The 18,188-nt window shown below is 47.9% G+C and overlaps 1 protein-coding gene across 4 annotated transcripts; it reads right to left on the bottom strand.

The window, feature by feature from the left end:
• Positions 1-1,054: 1,054 nt before the first annotated feature.
• PPIE (peptidylprolyl isomerase E) lies at positions 1,055-17,404 on the bottom strand. 4 transcript variants are annotated; one of them, XM_045482292.1, is made up of 10 exons: positions 17,335-17,404; positions 16,308-16,406; positions 14,739-14,782; positions 14,262-14,288; positions 13,037-13,118; positions 12,412-12,512; positions 9,754-9,877; positions 5,418-5,603; positions 4,319-4,461; positions 1,055-4,137 (listed from the first exon to the last, which is right to left on the bottom strand). In XM_045482292.1, exons 1-10 carry the CDS (start codon positions 17,363-17,365, stop codon positions 4,069-4,071), a joined length of 906 nt encoding a protein of 301 aa, XP_045338248.1. In that variant the 5' UTR covers positions 17,366-17,404; the 3' UTR covers positions 1,055-4,068. The 4 variants fall into 4 exon arrangements, with proteins under 4 accessions (XP_045338248.1, XP_045338249.1, XP_045338250.1 ...); XM_045482293.1 differs by having other exon boundaries at positions 17,343-17,398; XM_045482294.1 differs by lacking the exon at positions 17,335-17,404 and adding an exon at positions 16,570-16,642.
• Between the last annotated feature and the right edge of the window lie 784 nt (positions 17,405-18,188).

The raw sequence follows: 18,188 nt of genomic DNA, 5'->3' as shown, positions 1-18,188 counted from the left end.
ATATACCTCACCTGTCAGGCTGGGCACAGCAGGAATGACTGGAGGTTGTAATCTTCCTTTTTCATGCACAACTGAAAAACAGGAAGCCTCTGCCTGCCTTCCTAGGTCAGACTTCCAGCAACTTCTGCCATTCAGGCAAATGAGATCAAATGGAGAAAGCCCTGAGCAGTGAAACCATTGTGAATGGACACAACGCTCCTGCATTTTATGCCCTGTTTATTGCATGATACTGCATGCATTTATCGCATGTGTTAGATTTCCAGTTATCCGTTTGCTGGGCCAACCATGGCAGCTGCAGGGGGTGGCCCAGGCTGGCAGATACACAGCACAGATGCCACCATTTCCCTTTCTCTTGCTCAGGTCATGGCTGGTTTATCTGGTTGCACAGGACCCGAAGGATACATGTGGGTGGTTGGTCAGGCCCACTGACAACGAGGAATCAAGGACTGTTGCCAGAAGGGAGGGCATGTGGGAAAAGGCTGAGGACACATGCAGAGCAGTCTCGGCTTTGGCAGTGCAATGCTGGCCTGGAGGCCAAGTTATTACAACATCTGTGTTCATGGTTTTCTCAGGTGGGGAGGTAACCTGTCCTGGAAAATTCCCAAAGGAACAGAGGCAGCATAGCAAGAGTACGGCATTTTGGAGCCAAATGGATGTGAATCTTGCGTCCTTTTCTATGGTAGGGTAGGATATTGGTTCTTTCCTTCCAAGGCTATTGGAAAGATCAGATTTGTACATACACATTTAGGACAATGTCTGCCATAAAAACACTTAGCAACTGGTACCTGTTGACCTTACAAAAGGATCTGCTGAGCCCTTTCTGTGCTTGTCCAGAATGTGTTCTGCAGGTGATGGTGTACTTGTTTCAGAGCTGTGCTTTCTCCTGAAAATCTACACCCTGCAGTCTCTGGAGGGAGGGCTTTGTGTTCCCACTTGCTTTCAAGGCCTGAGGAAAGTGCCTGGTTACGGCCAAGGCTGTGAACCTTTTTCCCATGTTCCCAGGGGCAAGGGGATCCCACCAGCCTGCTTAAAGGTACAAAGCACTCAACCCACCTTTTAAAAAACAGGTTTTTCATTTATTACAAAAATAATGCAGTTTTGGAGGACAAATTGGAAAAAAAAATCTGAAATTGTCACAGTTGTATGATTCATAAACACAGTATTTTAGTGAATTTGTTTCTAGGCTTTTTCCTTAGGATACACATGTTTAGATGTTTACATGTTATAGATAGGTATTTTTACAAAATTGGGATCACACCATATCATATAAATTGCTTTGAAATATGCTTTTCCCACTTTATTATGTAGTAGAAATTTTCCTGTTAATATTTTTTGAAAACATGGCTTTCTTGGTTTTTAACACCCGCAGCCTACAAGACTGTGTTCACAACTAAAAAGTAGGTCCCAAATCCCTTCCTGGAGTGTTGCTGCAGGCTTGTGGGACTGTGACATCACGGCCAGCCACATCTGAGGGCTGAGGTGCTGTCAAAGAGGAAACTCCAGCAGCCACGGGACCAACCCTGGGGCCACAACCTGAAGGAGTCCGTGCACTGGCAAAACCCAGCCCTGTTTGAGGTGCTGGGGCTGAGGCAATGCACATGCAGACCAGGAAGTTACCTCAGACACCCTTGGGTACACTTCCGAAGGACCAGAGCCTTCCCAAGTAACAGGTTTGGTAGTATGCTGTGAGGAGCTGATCAGGTAGCCAGGCCACTGCTCCCCAGCCTCTGGGGCACCTCCTGTCTGGCAGGGAAGAACCCTGTTTCCTTAGGTCTCCCCAAAGGGTCCAGGCCAACTATAGGGACTATGCGTCTCCCTGAGGGCCTTGGGCCCCCTGCCATAGGCCGAGGCTAGAGCCCAATAAACCTCCCAGGACCCCACTTGACTAGGGGGAGGCAGGCCGAGCTTCCTATCCTGCTCTACCATGTTCTGGGACTTTGTAGCCATGTCACCCAGGCCTTGGTTTACCTCTGTATAGGGTTCTGCTGTGGATACAGGGATAACACCTGCAGATGGTCCGTAGCACACTGGGAGGGGCACTGGCACCCAGTGGGTGCTACCAAGGAACAAGAGAAAGCAACAAGGTCATCATAGGAGTCAGTCCCCTCTTGGGAGGTGGCTGTGCTATACCCTTTTATACACATCCTTTCCTGGTGGCTGACCTGTGATGGCCATAGTCTGCCCTCAGAGTGGGGGCCTGTGCTTTGAGGGAAGGTCTCTCTTGGGAGCTCTGTAGGGTCAAGGGTAACCATGTGGTACATCCTAGCCACAAGGAAGACAGAAACCCCAAGTAGGAGCTCAGCCAACATCCCTTACAGGAGCTATCCTGGGGTCACCGGGGCCAGGAGGCACCAGGCTCGTCCAGATCTTAACATCAAAAAGCCCAGCCCCATGGATTCTGAATGGTCCTAGCAACCCAACCAGAGAGGTGCCTAGTGGCCACAGGGCTCGTCCCTGCTCAGGCCTTCAGCAGGTGAGGGATGCTTGAAAGCCACCTGGCTGAGCACGCAGAGAGAAGCTTGAGCTCCAAGCAGTGGCTGCATTAGGAGGACCAGACTGTGAGCTCAGCATGGAGTGAGACCATTTGTTTCAGCCATCAGCAAACTTTCTGCAAAGGTTCATGTCATAAATATTTTAGGCTTTGAGGCTGTGTTGGTTAGTTTTGTGTGTCAACCTGGCTGGGCCACCACGGCCAGTTTTTGGTCAAACACCAGTCCAGATGCTGCTGTGAAGGTACTTTTCAGATGTGATTAACATTTAAAGCAACAGGCTGGAAGTAGAGCACATTACTCTCCAAAATGTGGGTGGGCCTCCTCCAATCAGTCGAAGGCCTTTAAGAGAGAAAAGACTGAGCTTGCCAGAGGGAGGAAGAATTCTGCCTCTAGACAGCCCTTCAGACTTGACCTGCAACATCAACTCTTCCCTGGGTCCCAGCCTGCTTGCCTGCCCGGCAGAGTTCTGACTTGCAAGCCCCACGATCACGGAGCCAAGTCCTTAAAATAAATCTCTCTCTATATATACACATGTCTACACACATCCTATTGGTTCTGTTTCTCTGGAGAGCTTTAACATGGGGACCATATAGTATCTGTCGCCAACTACTCAGCTCTGTCACTGTGATAAGGAAGCAGCCATAGAGAATATGTAACCAGATGGATGTGGCTGTGTTCCAATAACTTTATTCACAAAAAAGGCAACAGGTTGGTTAGACCCAGGTAGCTGGGTGACATCCTGTCTCCAGACAAATAAGCATAGTACGTGGCACAGAGAAGGCATTTTGAGTTATAAAATATTGTGTGAAAAATTCTGTAGAATGGGAGCACCTGGCTGGCTTAGTCAGTAGAGCATGTGGCTCCTGACCTCTGGGTTGTGAGTTCAAGCCCTACGCTGGGCACAGAGCTTACTTAGTATCTGTAGAGTGAATATGAAGAAATAAACACATGAATCGCTGAGAGCTGTAACTACGCTTGCTGCCTACAAGACTAGCCAGCATGAGTTTAGGAGCACAGGCAGCAGAAGACAGGAATTTTTCCACTATCTTTGATTTCCACCGTCCTGACAATGATCTGACAAGGGAACCTGGCTTGAAGACCTATTACTTGGCATCTCAGGGAACTATCCAAGAGAGTAGAGAAAAGCTATGCCCCATCCCTTTGCCAGCCTAATTCAGCAGGACAGCTTAGCCACAGACATAATCTCTGACAACTGCTAGGAACTAGCTGGACTCGGCAGTACAGGAACTAGGATTTATTTTACTACAAGAAACGTCCAGGAGCCACACTGGCGGGCCAAGGAGAAGCCGTGGCAGCAAAGGCCGGAAAAGACCACGCACAGCCTGTCCACAGTGGGGAAGGCGGCCCCTGTGCCGGCTCCCAGGCCCACGGCCACACCTGGGAAAGAGCCAGAGGGAGCCCAGGCCGTACCTGCAGAAGAGTTGCTCCGAGCTGAGTCCAAGAAGGGCCACGACACAAACCCCTGCTTGCCACAAAGGGGACAGACACCCTCAGGTGCTGGTTCCCAGGCTGACAGCTCCTGGATATGCAGGGGCAGTGCCGAGACTTTGTGGACTCACACGTACTCCCCACAGTCGGCAATGATTACCTTCTGCTTTGGCTTCCCATCCTTGCTGCCCTGGGCCTTTGTGGGGACAGAAGAGGGGGAGAAACACGGGAGGGTGGAGAGTAAGGACTGGCTTAGGGATACCCTCCCCATCTGCCCACCCCTGCCTGAACAGCAGCAGCCCTCCCTGGGAGCAGCCGTGGCCTCTCTCCAGCTCTCCCACAGGGCTATGCACCCAGGGCCCGGGGAAGCCACCCACCTCAATCTGCCGCAAGACATCCAGGCCTTCTGTGACCTCCCCGAACACCACGTGCTTGCCATCCAGCCAATCCGTCTTGTCACACGTCAGGAAGAACTGGGAGCCGTTGGTGTTTGGGCCGGAGTTGGCCATGGAGAGCAGGCCTGGGGGAGAGAGAACAAGCACGTGAGCTCCTTTTCCCCTGGCTCCTGGCCGTCGGAGGGATGTCTGTAGATGGCGCAGTGTAAATGCTGCCGGGAGGTGGCACGAGCTGGCTACTGGCAAGATGGATGCTCTTGGCATCGTGGGAAGGGTGGTTTCAGTAAAGCTGGGGCTAGAAGTCTGGCTGAAGGGGCATAGAACAAAAGGCAGGGAGTCTACACAACTTTTTCAAGAAGTCTTACTCAAGGGGATTGAGAAGCATGGAAGATAGCTAACAGGGACACAAGTCAAAGGAATTTTTGAAACACAGATACCATATGCTTTTACACAGACGGGCTGATCCAGCAGGGCAGAGGGTGTGGGTTACACAAGGCAGCAGAGGGACAACCACAGGAGCCAGGTTCCCAGGTAGGGGAGCAAGGATGGGGTCCGGACCACAGCTCGTGCCCTGCCCTGAGGGAAGGCAGAGCGGGCCCGTGTCAGGAGACGCAAGAGGTCATGCTTGGAGGGTGACATGGAGGTTTCGGGAGCGAAGGGAGGAACCGTCACCTCTGACTGGGACTGAGCATTAGTAACTAGGGGACTCTAGTAACGCTGCCAAGGGCCCCTGAAGAAGTGTGGTCGTAAGTTTCAAGATGACCATTCAGTATAGTAGTTTTTCTCCAGTTGCTGGGGGACCAACCACTAAGAGAGAGAGGAACACCTAACAGAGACGGGGCAGCCGGGCTCAGGGACTAAGAGAGCTCACATGGTGGGCCCCAGGGAGTGCGGACAGGGAGGATGGGCAGTGTGTGAATGGAAGCCGCTTCCCCGACACCAGCCAGGCCACATGCAGGTGCTGGATCATCGACCAGTTCGCCTGCAGACCTGAGCCCTCCGCCCGAACCACAGCCCGCTGCTCCACCCACAAAGCCACTGGCCTGGCCCCACACGCCACCACGCCCCGATCGGGTCCCACCTGGTCCCGTGTGTTTGAGGATAAAGTTCTCATCATCGAATTTCTTCCCGTAGATGGACTTGCCCCCAGTGCCATTGTGGTTCGTGAAATCGCCGCCCTGGCACATGAACTGGGGGATGATGCGGTGAAAGCTACTTCCCTTAAAGCCAAAGCCCTTCTCATGGGTGCACAGGCATCGGAAATTCTCTGGTGGGGAGAAAGGAAAAGATGCTGAGGTTAAAAACTAGAGCAGTTCCTCAGGCTTTGGGCACACCTCGCCTTGCATTCCACGTGAGACGCAGAAGTGAGTGACCGAAGCCAAGAATGAAATGCCGGTGGCCATAGAGCCCTATAGACAGTCCCAGCCGAGCTGCTTTGACCACACGAAGATGTGCTTTGTGATGGGCTGTGCAGTGGGCACGGTGGCCGGGGAGCTCCGCACCACCTTCTCCTGTCTCAGGATTGGAATGCGGGGTCGGGAGCTGGTGGGCGGCATTGGGAAAACCATGATGCTGAGCATGGGGCCTGCTTAAGATTCTCTCTCTCTCCCTCTCTGTCTGCCCCTCTCCCCTGCTTGCACGTTCTCTCTCTCAAAAAAAAAAGAAAAGAAAAATAAACAAAACAGATGAACACAGGGGAAGGGGAAAAAAAAAAGAGTGAGGCAAACCCTAAGCGATGAATCCCTAAGTTCTCCTGAAACTAATATTATATGTTAATTAACTAGAATTTAAATAAAAATTTGAAACATTCAAAAAAAGGAAAAAAGAAAAAAAAAAAAAAGGGAAAGCTAGATCTTAAGTCAGAAGAGCCAAGAAGCAACTCGCTTTATGTTGCAGAAATGCCAAAAGCTCAGGTACAGGGTAAAGGTGGTTCTGAAAACAGGAAAGCTGGCTGAAAGCCTGTTTAAGAAAGTTGCTAACCACTTCCTTCCCAGTCGCTGGCTGGAGGTCTACTCTCTCTGGTAGGTTAAGGCAGAGGGTCTCTGGACTGGCTATACTACATGTAGCCGAGGGCAGAGGTACTGTAATGACAAATGGAGATTAAGTGAAAGTTTACATACTGCCCCCGTCTCTCCCGACCAAGATGGCAAACAGCTGGATGTAAGAGCCTCTAGCAGGAGACTAGACTCTTCTCAGAGGACTCTGTGCTGTCAAAGAGAACAGAAGTCAGGGAACAAACATCCGGGGTCTGACAGAGAAAGACCCCAACCGACTCATCCCACAGGTGAAAAGCCTCAGCCAGCAAGCCTTACTGATGCCTAGGAAGTTTCCGGGCAGATTGTTAGGGCCCCATTCTTAAAGATGAGGAAGGCATCTAACGTGAAAAGCAAAGACCAAAACAAACAGACCAAAAAGAAAGCAACACATAACAACTCAGGAAAAAGGGACTTGAAACATAAGCCACAGGAAGACAAAACTTTAGTAATGTCCCCAGAAAGATGAATTATCACCTCTGTGAAATAAGCACAGAACGCCATTAAAAAACAAAAACAAAAACAAAAGACAGTTAGGAAGGTTCCTGAAAGAGAGAAGAGAGAAATCAGAGGGGACAAAAGTGAAGAAGTAATTGAAAGAAATTTCCCCAACCAGAGGATAAAACACTGTCCTGTGGGTGTGGTACACAGGAGAAACATCTCTCTAAAGACATCCATACCAGTCCCTGGAACCTGAGAACATGATATAGCAACAGAGCCTTTGCAGATGTGATTAGGGTTATGGATGGACCTCGAGTGGGGAAAGCAGCCCCAATTATCCAGAGGGGCCTAACAGAATCATGAACCTGTAACAGGGGAACTTTTCCTGGCTAAGAGATTCAAAATGTGAGAGGGACTGGATCACCACTGTTGGCTCTGAAGATAGAGGAAGGGAAGTGGCGAGCTTTCAGAAACTGGGAATAGCTTTCAGTTGACAGCAGCAAGGATGGAATACCTCAGTCCTGCACATGCAGGAAACTGAATTCTGCTGACAACCTGAATGCCCCTGGAAACATACTCCTGTAGGGCTTCCAGTAAGGGAGTGACCTGGCCTCCAGATGGGAGATAATAAATTTGTGTTGCTGAAAGCCACTAAGTTTGTGGTAATCAGTGACAAAAGCAATAGAAAACTAATATAGTAGGTCCCCCACTGAATATCCAGCATGATGGATGTAAGATCTATCCAAAGGCACATGGTTTCAGAACACAGCACAGACACCCTAAGGGCCTCTAGGCCAGGGCTATCTAACAGCTCTTAAGCACTTGGCTAGTGTAGGGGCACTCGGGTGGCTCAGTCGGTTAAGCATCTGACTTTGGCTCAGGTCATGATCTCTCGTTTTGTGAGTTCGAGCCCCGTGTTGGGCTCTGTGCTGACAGCTCAGAACCTGGAGCCTGCTTTGGATTCTGTATCTCCGCTCTCTCTGCTCCTCCCTCGCTCATACTCTGTCTCTCTTTCTCAAGAACAAATAAACATTAAAAAAACAATTAAAAAAAAAAAAAAAGCACTTGGAGGGCACCTGGGTGGCTCAGTTGGTTAAGCGTCTGACTTCAGCTCAGATCTCACGGTTTGTGGGTTCAAGCCCCGCGTCAGGCTCTGTGCTGACAGCCTGGAGCCTGCTTCTGATTCTGTGTCTCCCTCTCTCTCTGCCCACCTCCTCAGCTCACACTGTCTCCCTCTCTCTCAGAAATAAACAAATATTAAAAAAATATTAACAAATATTTAAAAAAATTAACAAATATTAAAACAAATATTAAAAAAAAGAAAGAAAAAAGAAAAAGAAAAGCACTTGACTAGTGTAACTGAGGAAATTAATTTTAATTTTATTTAATTTAAACAGTGACATGTGCCTAGTGGCTACTGTATTGGAAAGCTCAGCACCAGAGAGAAAGAAAGGGCTTTATATAAAGGACCAAGAATCAGAATGACCTTAGACTCCTCTAGAATTCTGTACCCTATCAATCAAGTGAGAAGGTACTTATGTTTAGATTTCAGTCTCAAAAAACTTACCTCCCAAGCTCTTTCCTGCAGATGCTACAGAAGCATGTCTTCCACTAAAATGAGGGAATACACCAAAAAAGACAGCAGAGAACACAGGAGACCCTGTGACACTAGCTGTGCAGCAGGCTGGGAAAGCAATGGTCCAGGCTAAAGAGAGTTAGAAGGCTCTAAGGAGGACTTCTACAGGAGAGGGAAACTGACAGAATATCTGGTGTGTGTGAACATGAGGAGATATTTACGCAGGCAGCAGAATTTGGGAGAGCATCAGGAATAAATGCATAGACTGAGCTTGTGTGAAAACAAGACAATTACACATCCCAAGAAAACAAAATGCTGTGTGTGAATGGCAATTACTATAGTATGATGTTAAATAGTTAAAATAACCTCCAACTTAACCAAGCTTATGGCAACTAGATATGTCAGGAAGATAACGGGGCAGGGAAAGGGATTTAAAAAGCTGATTCCTTATCTCCTGAAGTGGAAGAGCCAACAGATGTCTAAAATGAAAAAACCAGGGAGCAGCAATATAAATCTCTCATCTACTGGGACACCTGGGTAGCTCAGCCGGGTAAGCGTCCGACTTTGGCTCAGGTCATGATCTCCAGTCCGTGAGTTCAAGCCCCGCGTCGGGCTCTGTGCGGACATCTCAGAGCCTGGAGCCTGCTTCAAATTCTGTGTCTCCCTCTCCTCTCTCTGCCCCTCCCCTGCTCACGCTCTGTCTTTCTCTGTCTCAAAAATAAATAAAAACATTAAAAAAAAAAAAATCTCTCATCTACTAATACAAAAACCAAAAGAACCAGCTAAGAGTTGAAACTGGCTGCCTCTGGGGAGCAGCAGATGGTGTTGGGGGGGGTGGGGGGAGGTGCCCAGGGCAGGGGCATAGTACCAGGGGAGTGAGGTTTTTCATGACAAACTTTGTGAAACTGACGCCTACATAATGAAACTAGATGTAAAAAAAGAATAAATAGAAGTCAATATTTACACGAGAAACTCAAGAAACTGTTCGTTAACAGTAGTTAGTTCCGGAGAGTAAAACTGGATGTGGAGAGAGGGAAAAAGATTTAAGTTTTCAACTTACTGCCTTCAGTATTGTTGCAGTATGTGTGTATGGTACTTGTTTTTTGTTTTGTTTTGAGCATGGATACATGTTTACTTGTGTTAAAAACAAAACAAAACAAAACAATTATTGTTAAAAAATAGTAAACCAGCACCTATAAAGCTTCAAAAGTGCCTGCTTCGACTCTTTTGTTCCTAGATCCCAGGATCTGAGATGCCTCAAGTCAACTCAGGTCAGAGACAGCATCAAGGGCACAAGAACTGTGGCAGTGAGGACCTTGGGAAGGCCACTGCTCAGCCACCGGCATCCTGCCCGAAGTCCCACTCACCTGCCGTCATGGGGACAACGTCTGAACGCAGGAGCATCTGGATGCGACCGGCTGGCTTGTTCCCAATCTTGATGTCCATGTACACCTGAGGATTTGATCGGGCCTTTTTCGCAGCAGGCTCTCCCTGGGTGCAGGAGAAATCATTAAGTTGGGGAGAACTCTAACCCCCAAGTAGGAGAGCAAGTATTCCAAATATGCACCAAGAACCCAACAGCCACGAGCGGGCTGCAGCAAGATGCTGGCAGGGAAGGCCCTGGGCGGTGAAAGGGAAGGCCACGGCTGCAGCCCCCAGCCGGACACCCAGTGACAGGACACTTCAGCACCAGCTAACCTGAGCCCCACCTCGCAAGCTCATTCCCTCATCACACTTACCCTCAGACGTGCCAGCTCGCTTCACCCTGCCCTGCGGTCACGGAACACTTTTCTGGCCCACAGAAGGTAGCTCTCAACACGTTCAAACCCACCTCACTCCAATTAAATAAGACGCCACCTCCTCCCTTCTATGCTCAGTCCTGCGCACCCACAGGCTGGCTACAATGGAAGCCGGGAGGGCAGCCCTCTGGTGTGCTCAGAAGACAATGGGGGAGGCAGGGGCCTTGATTTACACCCCAAGGAGACAAGGCTAAGAAGAGGATAAGGAGCCATTTGCTGGGATCACACGTGTTCCAAAGAGAAAAGTCAAGCAGTGTGCTGAGGTCGCCCGCTGGCACTGAGGATACTATTACTATTATTTGCCACTAGCAACAACAGCGGCAAACATTCACACAGCACTTGCCAAGTACAGGGTACTATTCTCTGAAGGATACATATACTAGCTCATCAAGTCTTTACAATCAGTACTGCTATTTATCCCCATTTTAGAGGTGGGGAAACTGAGGTACAATGAAGTTCAGTAACTTGCCCAAGGTCAGAGAAGTGGTTAAATGGTGAAGCCGGAATTCAGGCCTAAATCATCCCACCCCACCCCATCCCCGATCCCGCGCTCTTAACCACATTCACCTACCTCACTTTTTGATTAATAAGATACTTAATACAAGGCCCCTACACTCACAGAATTACTGCCTAGAAAGGGACAGGCAAGAAACACCGGAGTAGCCTGCACAAAAGCAAAGATGTACAGCGAAACAGAGACTGGTTTTCCTGAGCTTGAAGTGGGGACCGGAGCGGGAGAGTGGAAGGGAGACAGATGGTGAGGTGGGAGGACAGGAACTGGGGAGCACACCCCAACTTTCTTCCTCGGGACAGGCAGTGGGAGCCACTGAAGAATTCTTAGCAGGAATCAGGGGCTCAGTCTGTGCTTTATTTATTGATTTTTTAAATTTTTTTTTTAATGTTTATTTCTTTCTTGAGAGGCAGAGCATGAGCGGGGGAGCGGCAGAGAGGGAGTCACAGATTCCAACTCAGTCTGTGCTTTAAACAGGTCATTCCGTCTGTCTCAATGAAGGACTAGAGAGAGGTCAGCAGCCAGAAGACTAGTTAGGGAGCTTCTGCAATTATCCGCACGAGAGGCTAACTGGGGCAATGGGACAAACCAAGGAGGGGGACTCAGGAAAGTCTGAGAACACTTGGCAGCATTTGATGATGTGCTGGCCGTTCTAAAGAGGGGGGTCTAAGGTTACTCCTTGGACTGTGAAGGCCATGTGTGTGCTCTGCTTTGCAACCAAATTTCTGGCTTGGGTCGGTGTGTGTGTGGCTGGATTGACACAGATGGAGAGCAAGATTAGAGAGAGGAGGGCACTCGTGCTGGGCAACTCTAAGCTGCCTGTGAGACTTGCAGCCAAAAGATCTGAAAGCTGGACACTAGAAACAGACGCCAGGAAAGGTAACAGCATGGGAGAGGCTGCAAAAAAAAATCAGTGACTGCTGGGGTGCCCGGGGGGCTCAGTCAGTTTAGCGTCTGCCTTTAGCTCAGGTCATGATCTCGTGATCTATGAGTTCGAGCCCTGCGTTGGGCTCTGTGTTGACAGCTGAGAGCCTGGAGCCTGCTTCGGATTCTGTGTCTCCCCCTCTCTCTGCTCCTCCCCCGCTTGTGCTCTGTCTCTCTCTCTCTTTCAAAAAATAAACATTAAAAACAAAAAATTTCAACCAAGGAGAGGAGGGGAGATGGAGAAAGGGAGACAGACACCATGAGCCAAGAATGAAATCCAGAGAACAACAGTCACAAGAAAGAAAGGGGAAGCCCGGGGAGCCAGCCAGGGAGGGATGCTCAGAGTCAGGAGGGAGTGCTGGCAGGCTCCTCCTGGGAAGGGAGAGCCTCGAACCTGTGTACAGACTGAGGAAAGGTGGCACCACTCTGGCCTGCCTCCTCTGAATCAGGGCAGCGACAGGGAGACAGTGAGCCTCTGCAAAGCACTTCAGTGAAGGAGGGACTGGGCAGGAGGGGTGAAGAGGACCACTCGTTCACTTTCCTCACCTCAGGCTTCCTCCTCGTCAGTAGACAATCCCAACACGGGACCAGGCAGACCGGAGCAGCTCAATATGACACAGGGCACAAGGCTAAAAGAACTAGAGCCTCTCACTCACTCACTCAATACCACCTTCATCACAACACTAAGAGTCTGCTTTTCATTCTCTCTGCTTTTGTGTATATATTTGCAAATTTCCATAAAAACTTAAAAAAAAAAAGTTTCCTATAGAAGTGCACGCCTTCACTCTCACCTCCTGGGTCTCCACTTTGGGAGGCTCTGACCCTTCTTCCTCTTTATTCTCCTCGAGAGTCTTCCCAGAGAACTTCTTCAACCAGTCATCATCTGACCACACTGAAAGGAGAAGAATCGAACAAATGCTAAGAAATTCAAGCTAACGGCCAACTGCTGTTTTGGTCGGCAAAGTGGAACATACTCCATGGCCCTCTGAGCCAGACACTTCTGCTGAGGAACTCCCAAGGGTAAGGAAAGTTCCCAACGATAATGTCCGCCCTGAAGTCCAGCTCGTACAAGGCTAAGTAAAAAAAAACAACAACAAGAATTAAGTAAAAAAAAAAACTACATCAAGGGTGAAGGCACAGCCTTGCCAGTTCCAGCCTTGATGAGCAAAGTGCCGAGAAACTGGGGAAGAGAAGAGATCGGGCAGGGTTTCTCTTATAATACAGACAATCACTCTGAGAAGCTCAAACTCTTTTCACTCCCCACAAAGGCGGCGCATGCCCTTTGCCAACGTGAACCATCCTCTACTATCCATCTGGAGCGGCATTCAGTGCCTACTTCCAAGTAAACAGGAATAAAAATGTGACTAAGGCCACACTGGAGGATGTGATGTGGAATCTGTGGTTGTCCCCGCTCACCTGGTCTGGAAGAGCCTTCCTTGATCCTCATTGGTTTTGCCAAATTGACACGAATTGTCCGTCCAAAGAGCTCAGATTCATTCTGAAAAGATCGAAAATCCAGCTGCTTAAACTCTTGTCAGGTTAAAAGAGAGTCAGACAGCTTTGCATTTGCTTCTAATAATCTGAGACATGCTCATACTTTATTCTCCCTGAATCCCTGACCGCTAACAACAAGCTGTGTGCCTACCACACAGCAGCCCAGGGGCTGCAATTCCCTCCCCCACCCCACCCCGGGGGTGCTCCTGAAAGTAACTCCAGAATGCTCTGGAATTACACGGGTAATTGCAGTTTCCAAGTACTTGGGTTCACCTTCAAAAGTCAAGATCTGCTTTGAAATGGTGAGAAATGATCTCTGAGGGCTAAGGAATATGTTCTGTGAATGGGTACCAGAACAGGAGTAAAGGAGAACTTTATCATCCAAAGATAACTAGTACTGGGAAAGGTCACTTATCATAAATCCATTTAGAGCAGTGAAGACAAATTCAGAGTAAAAAGAGAAGGGGGGTAAAAAAAAAAAAAAAAAAGGACCAGGACTTTGTTGTGGTGAAACTAAAAGTAAAGGAAATAAATTTCTTATAAATTTCAGGTTTAACTATGTACTAATTTGTAGAGCAAAGATGTAACGGGTGCTGATGAGTTTGCAGTGGTTTTCCAACAAAATTCTGTCAACAGTATATGACATCATTGCACGTCATATCTGATATGAAAATCACAAAAACGCCACAAATACTCTAGAGATTCATCATTATTCCCAAAGTCTTCTCCAGAGTATTCAAATCTTCCACAGCAGTAACACACCCTGCCATTACCCTTACTGAACTTCTCTTCTTACTTGTCACTGGTCCGATGTTTCATGAAATTCTGCCTCTCTTGCAAAACGTGTGATTTCACCGTGCAACCAACTTACATAGTGTTTGCGATTATCCTAGACATGGGGCAGTCAGTGAGAGACTGGCCAATAGGGATGATTAGAATTTATATCACTGGTAAATGGGGAAGGCCGTTTGAGTAAGGACCAATCTTACAAGTGATCAGTTCACAGCGAATATTTGCACACGATGACAATTTTTACTTCCCCGTGCAACCCTGTAACTTTGGAGGTTAGGCAAACCAATCTAGGCATAAGGACTCTCTGTACCACCAAAAAGCAACTTCAGTTAGGAATGAAGATTCTCAGCCATACCATGTTGTCAATAGCTGCCGCGGCATCCTGCCGAGAAAAGACAAGGTACAAGTTTAGCTTCCTATGGTGTCTAAACGCATACTTGGCAGCAGAAAAACAAAATTAAAACAAAATAGGAAAAAGTCACATCTTATACCTCCTGCCTTGGTTGTATGTGTGTCTAACAAAGAGCACTTCAGCAATTTGCCATCTAGAGGAAGACCTAAGAAATGATCACCAGTGTGGCCAGACAGGAATGCTCAGTGAGCAGGGCTGCAGGAGCTGTGCAGAGCAAGAAGGGCAGGTCTGTGTTGTTAACTCTCTAAATATTATTAACAGATGGGAAGCTTTCCATTAAGCAGCACTTCATGTCTCTATGGAAGCCTCAGCAAGAGGCCTAGACACCTAACCAAATGGAGACTGGTTCCCTTTGTAATCAGTAACAACATTAACACAAAACAAAGACTAATAAACAGAAGTAACACAGAATTTTCTCACCTCTGCCAACTCAAATTCAACAAAAGCAAATCCTCGGTGCTTTTCTGAAAGGAAAAAAAAAAAAAGGGAAAACAAAAACAAGTTATTAGCACTGGGGGCAATGGGAAGAAATATGGTCACAAGGACAGGGAAGTCAATCACATGCCATATCCTGACATTGGAAATTCTACCCAATCACTATTTTGTAAGAAAGAATCTCCTTCTTTGATTCTTCCCGGTTTGAACAATATTTCCAGTAATACTGAACTCTGTCTTTTAGAAAACATGGCTAAAGAATGAACTGTGCTTTTAATCTTTAAGGCATTCAATTCTTACCAAAGCCAAATTAAAGCCTTAAATTCTGCATACAAGGCAAGTAGAAAAATTAAGTTATTTAACTTATCAATTATTGGTCCCAAATACACATTTTGAGCACCAACTGTGCATAAAGCATGAATCTTAAAACCTGGATTAGCATGCTCACTCTTTACCCTCAGAAAAATGTTGACCTAACTTAAAAGGCCAAGCACAACAGTGCTAACTTAATTAAACCAACTAACTTTAGAGAACCACTATAACCTTACAGGTATACCTGGTTTTATTACACTTTGCTTTGCTGTGTCTCATAGATACAATCTTTTACAAACTGAGAAGGGAACCCTGCACCAAGCAATTCTGTCAGCACCAGTTTCCCAACAGTATTTGCTCATTTTGTGTCTGTGTCGCATTTTGGTAATTCTCACAGTATTTCAAGCTTTTTCATCATTATTATATTTGTTATAGTGATCTGTGATTAGTGATTACAACTCTCTGAAAGTTCATGTTATGGCTAGCATTTTTCAGCAATAAAGTATGTTTTAATTAAGGTGGTACATTGCTTTTTTAGACATGTTATTGCACACTTAATAACTATAGTATAGATTAATGTAACTTTTATATGGAAAAGCAAAAAATTAACTTGACACATCTTACTGCGATACTGGTTTGATTGTAGTGGTCTGGAACCAAACCTGCAATATCTCCAAAGTATGCCCATATTGATTTTTACAGATAAAGATCCCAGACCCAGAGTGTTTAAAGACCTTGCTAATAATCGTGCAGGGTCGATGACTGATCTAGGCCTAAAACTCCAATCTTAAAAAAGACAAGAAAGGGAAAGTAGAAAAACTGCACTGTACCTGTGATAGCAATTGAAGGAAAACTCCCCCAGGGAAGCAGGGGCCAAAGTCCCTCAGTTGGGGCTGAGCTTCCCTGGTGCCCTGATTAACAGTCAGCTGTCAAGAAAGGAGCAGGGGTGGTAGGGTACCCAGCAGGTAGTTTGAAAGAAGTCTGATCACCCTGCAGCTCAAAATCTATCTTCCTACTGGGCTATTGAAAATTTTGAAAATTTTGTTATCTCACACTCAACAGATGGGACTCTGCAAGTTATGTTACAGCTTACAACCACAAGACTCAGAACATTCCTTCTCCATCAAGATCACTATTATGCTGCCCTACTGAGGCACCCTCTTGAACTTTTCTACATGTCAACCATATTTAGAATTTTTTCCTCTTAGTATTCTGAACATGAAAGGCATGAAAAGGACTCACCTGTTTCATAATCCAGAGGAATCTGAATATCTGTGATGTCTCCAAATGGGATAAAAGCAGCATGAAGAACTTTGTCGTCCACCTCCTCTGCCAGCCCACCTGCAAAGAAGCCAAGTGCCTTCTGAACCACTGTCTTCCATTCTCTTGAGAAGTCCCTGCAGCCCAGTTAGCATGCGACAGCCAAGGAGAGGGTCCATCCAGTCCTTTGGGTACATAAGCAACCTTCTCATTTGCTCCCTCATCCATACTTAAGGAAACACACCTCTTTACCCTTCTCACAGACGCCCATCTTAGCGCCAGGATTACTGCAATAGCTTCTTAACTGCCCTCCCTCTCCTCCACACAGCCAACTGGAGCGATCCTGGGATCATTCAGATTTTAACCCATTACTTCACTGCTTAAACTCCTTCAAAGATTTCCCACTGTCCTCAGGATAAAACACAAACTCCTTAGCAGCGTACACAAAAGACTCTTGATAACCTGAGCCCCGCCAACTTTCCCTTTGCTTCCTCAATTCCCTGGGTTTCTCCCAAGATGACCCCTTTGTCCCACGTATAAGTCTCTTTCACATCTTCGGGGTTTTGCTCTTGCTGCTCCCTTTCGGTAAACACAACTGCCCCTACTTGGGCTACAAAGCGCTCATCAAACTTTGCTACTGAGGTTATTCTCACTGCTACCGGTTAGTCAGGGAACCCCTTCCTTTAGGGCAGGGGCCGGGACTGAGCCAGAGCTGCAGTGAGTGTCTATAAAATGAATGAGCGCGAGGATCTGGAGCCCCATAATATTCCTCTACCAATCCTCCGGGTCCAGTGGGTGAAGGGGTTCCTGTTAGAGCTCAGCCATCCCGGAAGGGAGCGGGAAAGACAGTTACGTCTCGGGCTAACTCCCTGAAGCAAAGCAGTACCGCCATCGATCCCGCCTAGACAGCTGCTCGCTGCCCTCCGCGTTCGTAGACGCATCCTGCCCTACGCCAGGACCCACTCCCTGCGGGTTCGCCCCGATTCCACCTAACTCTGGACCTGCTCACCCACGTACAGCACGCGCTTGGTGGTGGCCATCTTGCTCCCGCGCGCACCGACCGGAAGCCGGAGTTCAGCCCGCCCCCTTCCGCAAGGCCCCGCCCCTCCGGGCCCGCCCCCGCCTCTAGGCGCTCACAGACCTCGCCCCTGGCTGTCAGTCAGGCGTCCGGGGCGGTGGGAGGTGCCCTGCCGTGAGTGAGCTGCAGCGCCCCGGCGTGGTAGGTGTTAGGTACTGGGGAAAACCGAGCTGGGCGGAATCCTCCGGCTCCGCGAATAAAAAACCGCCAGTAAACGATGGGCCACCCTCGCCTGCGTGCCCTTGGACAACCTGCTACAGACACGACACAAACCCATTTTTAAAAAATCTTTGTTTAATATTTATTTATTTATTTGTTTGTTTGTTTATTTATTTATTTATTGAGAGAGAGAGAGAGAGAGAGAGAGAGAGAATCCCAAGCAGGCTCCCTGCCACCAGCACAGAGTCCACAGTTGGGGCGGGGGGCTCTCAGGGCTGGAACTCACTAACGGTGAGATCATGACCTGAGCCGAAGTCCACTGCTTAACCGATTGAACCACCCAGGTGCCCCAGAGTTGGTGGCTTTTTACCTCCACTCCATCCTCCAGCTTTTTCCTAGGGTGATCTTTCTTCAAAATAAATCTAAACTCTCCAGAGCTCCTTCTTAAACCCTGCTGCCGATAGTTAACAAGGCTCCTAGAGCCCTTGACAAGGGGCCTTGGACGTAAGTCAACACCAACCTCCATACCAATTCTGGCCCTTACTACATGCCCTTTTCCCCCGCCTCTGCCTCTGCTCTTCTGGTTCTGTCTTTCCTCCATCTGGAGGCATCCACCAGTCCCTGTT

This window comes from Leopardus geoffroyi, chromosome C1 (assembly GCF_018350155.1).
Source record: "Leopardus geoffroyi isolate Oge1 chromosome C1, O.geoffroyi_Oge1_pat1.0, whole genome shotgun sequence".
NCBI lineage: Eukaryota > Metazoa > Chordata > Mammalia > Carnivora > Felidae > Leopardus > Leopardus geoffroyi.
The sequence above is the reverse complement of the archived record's forward strand: the minus strand, read 5'-3'. Positions and strand labels throughout refer to the sequence as shown.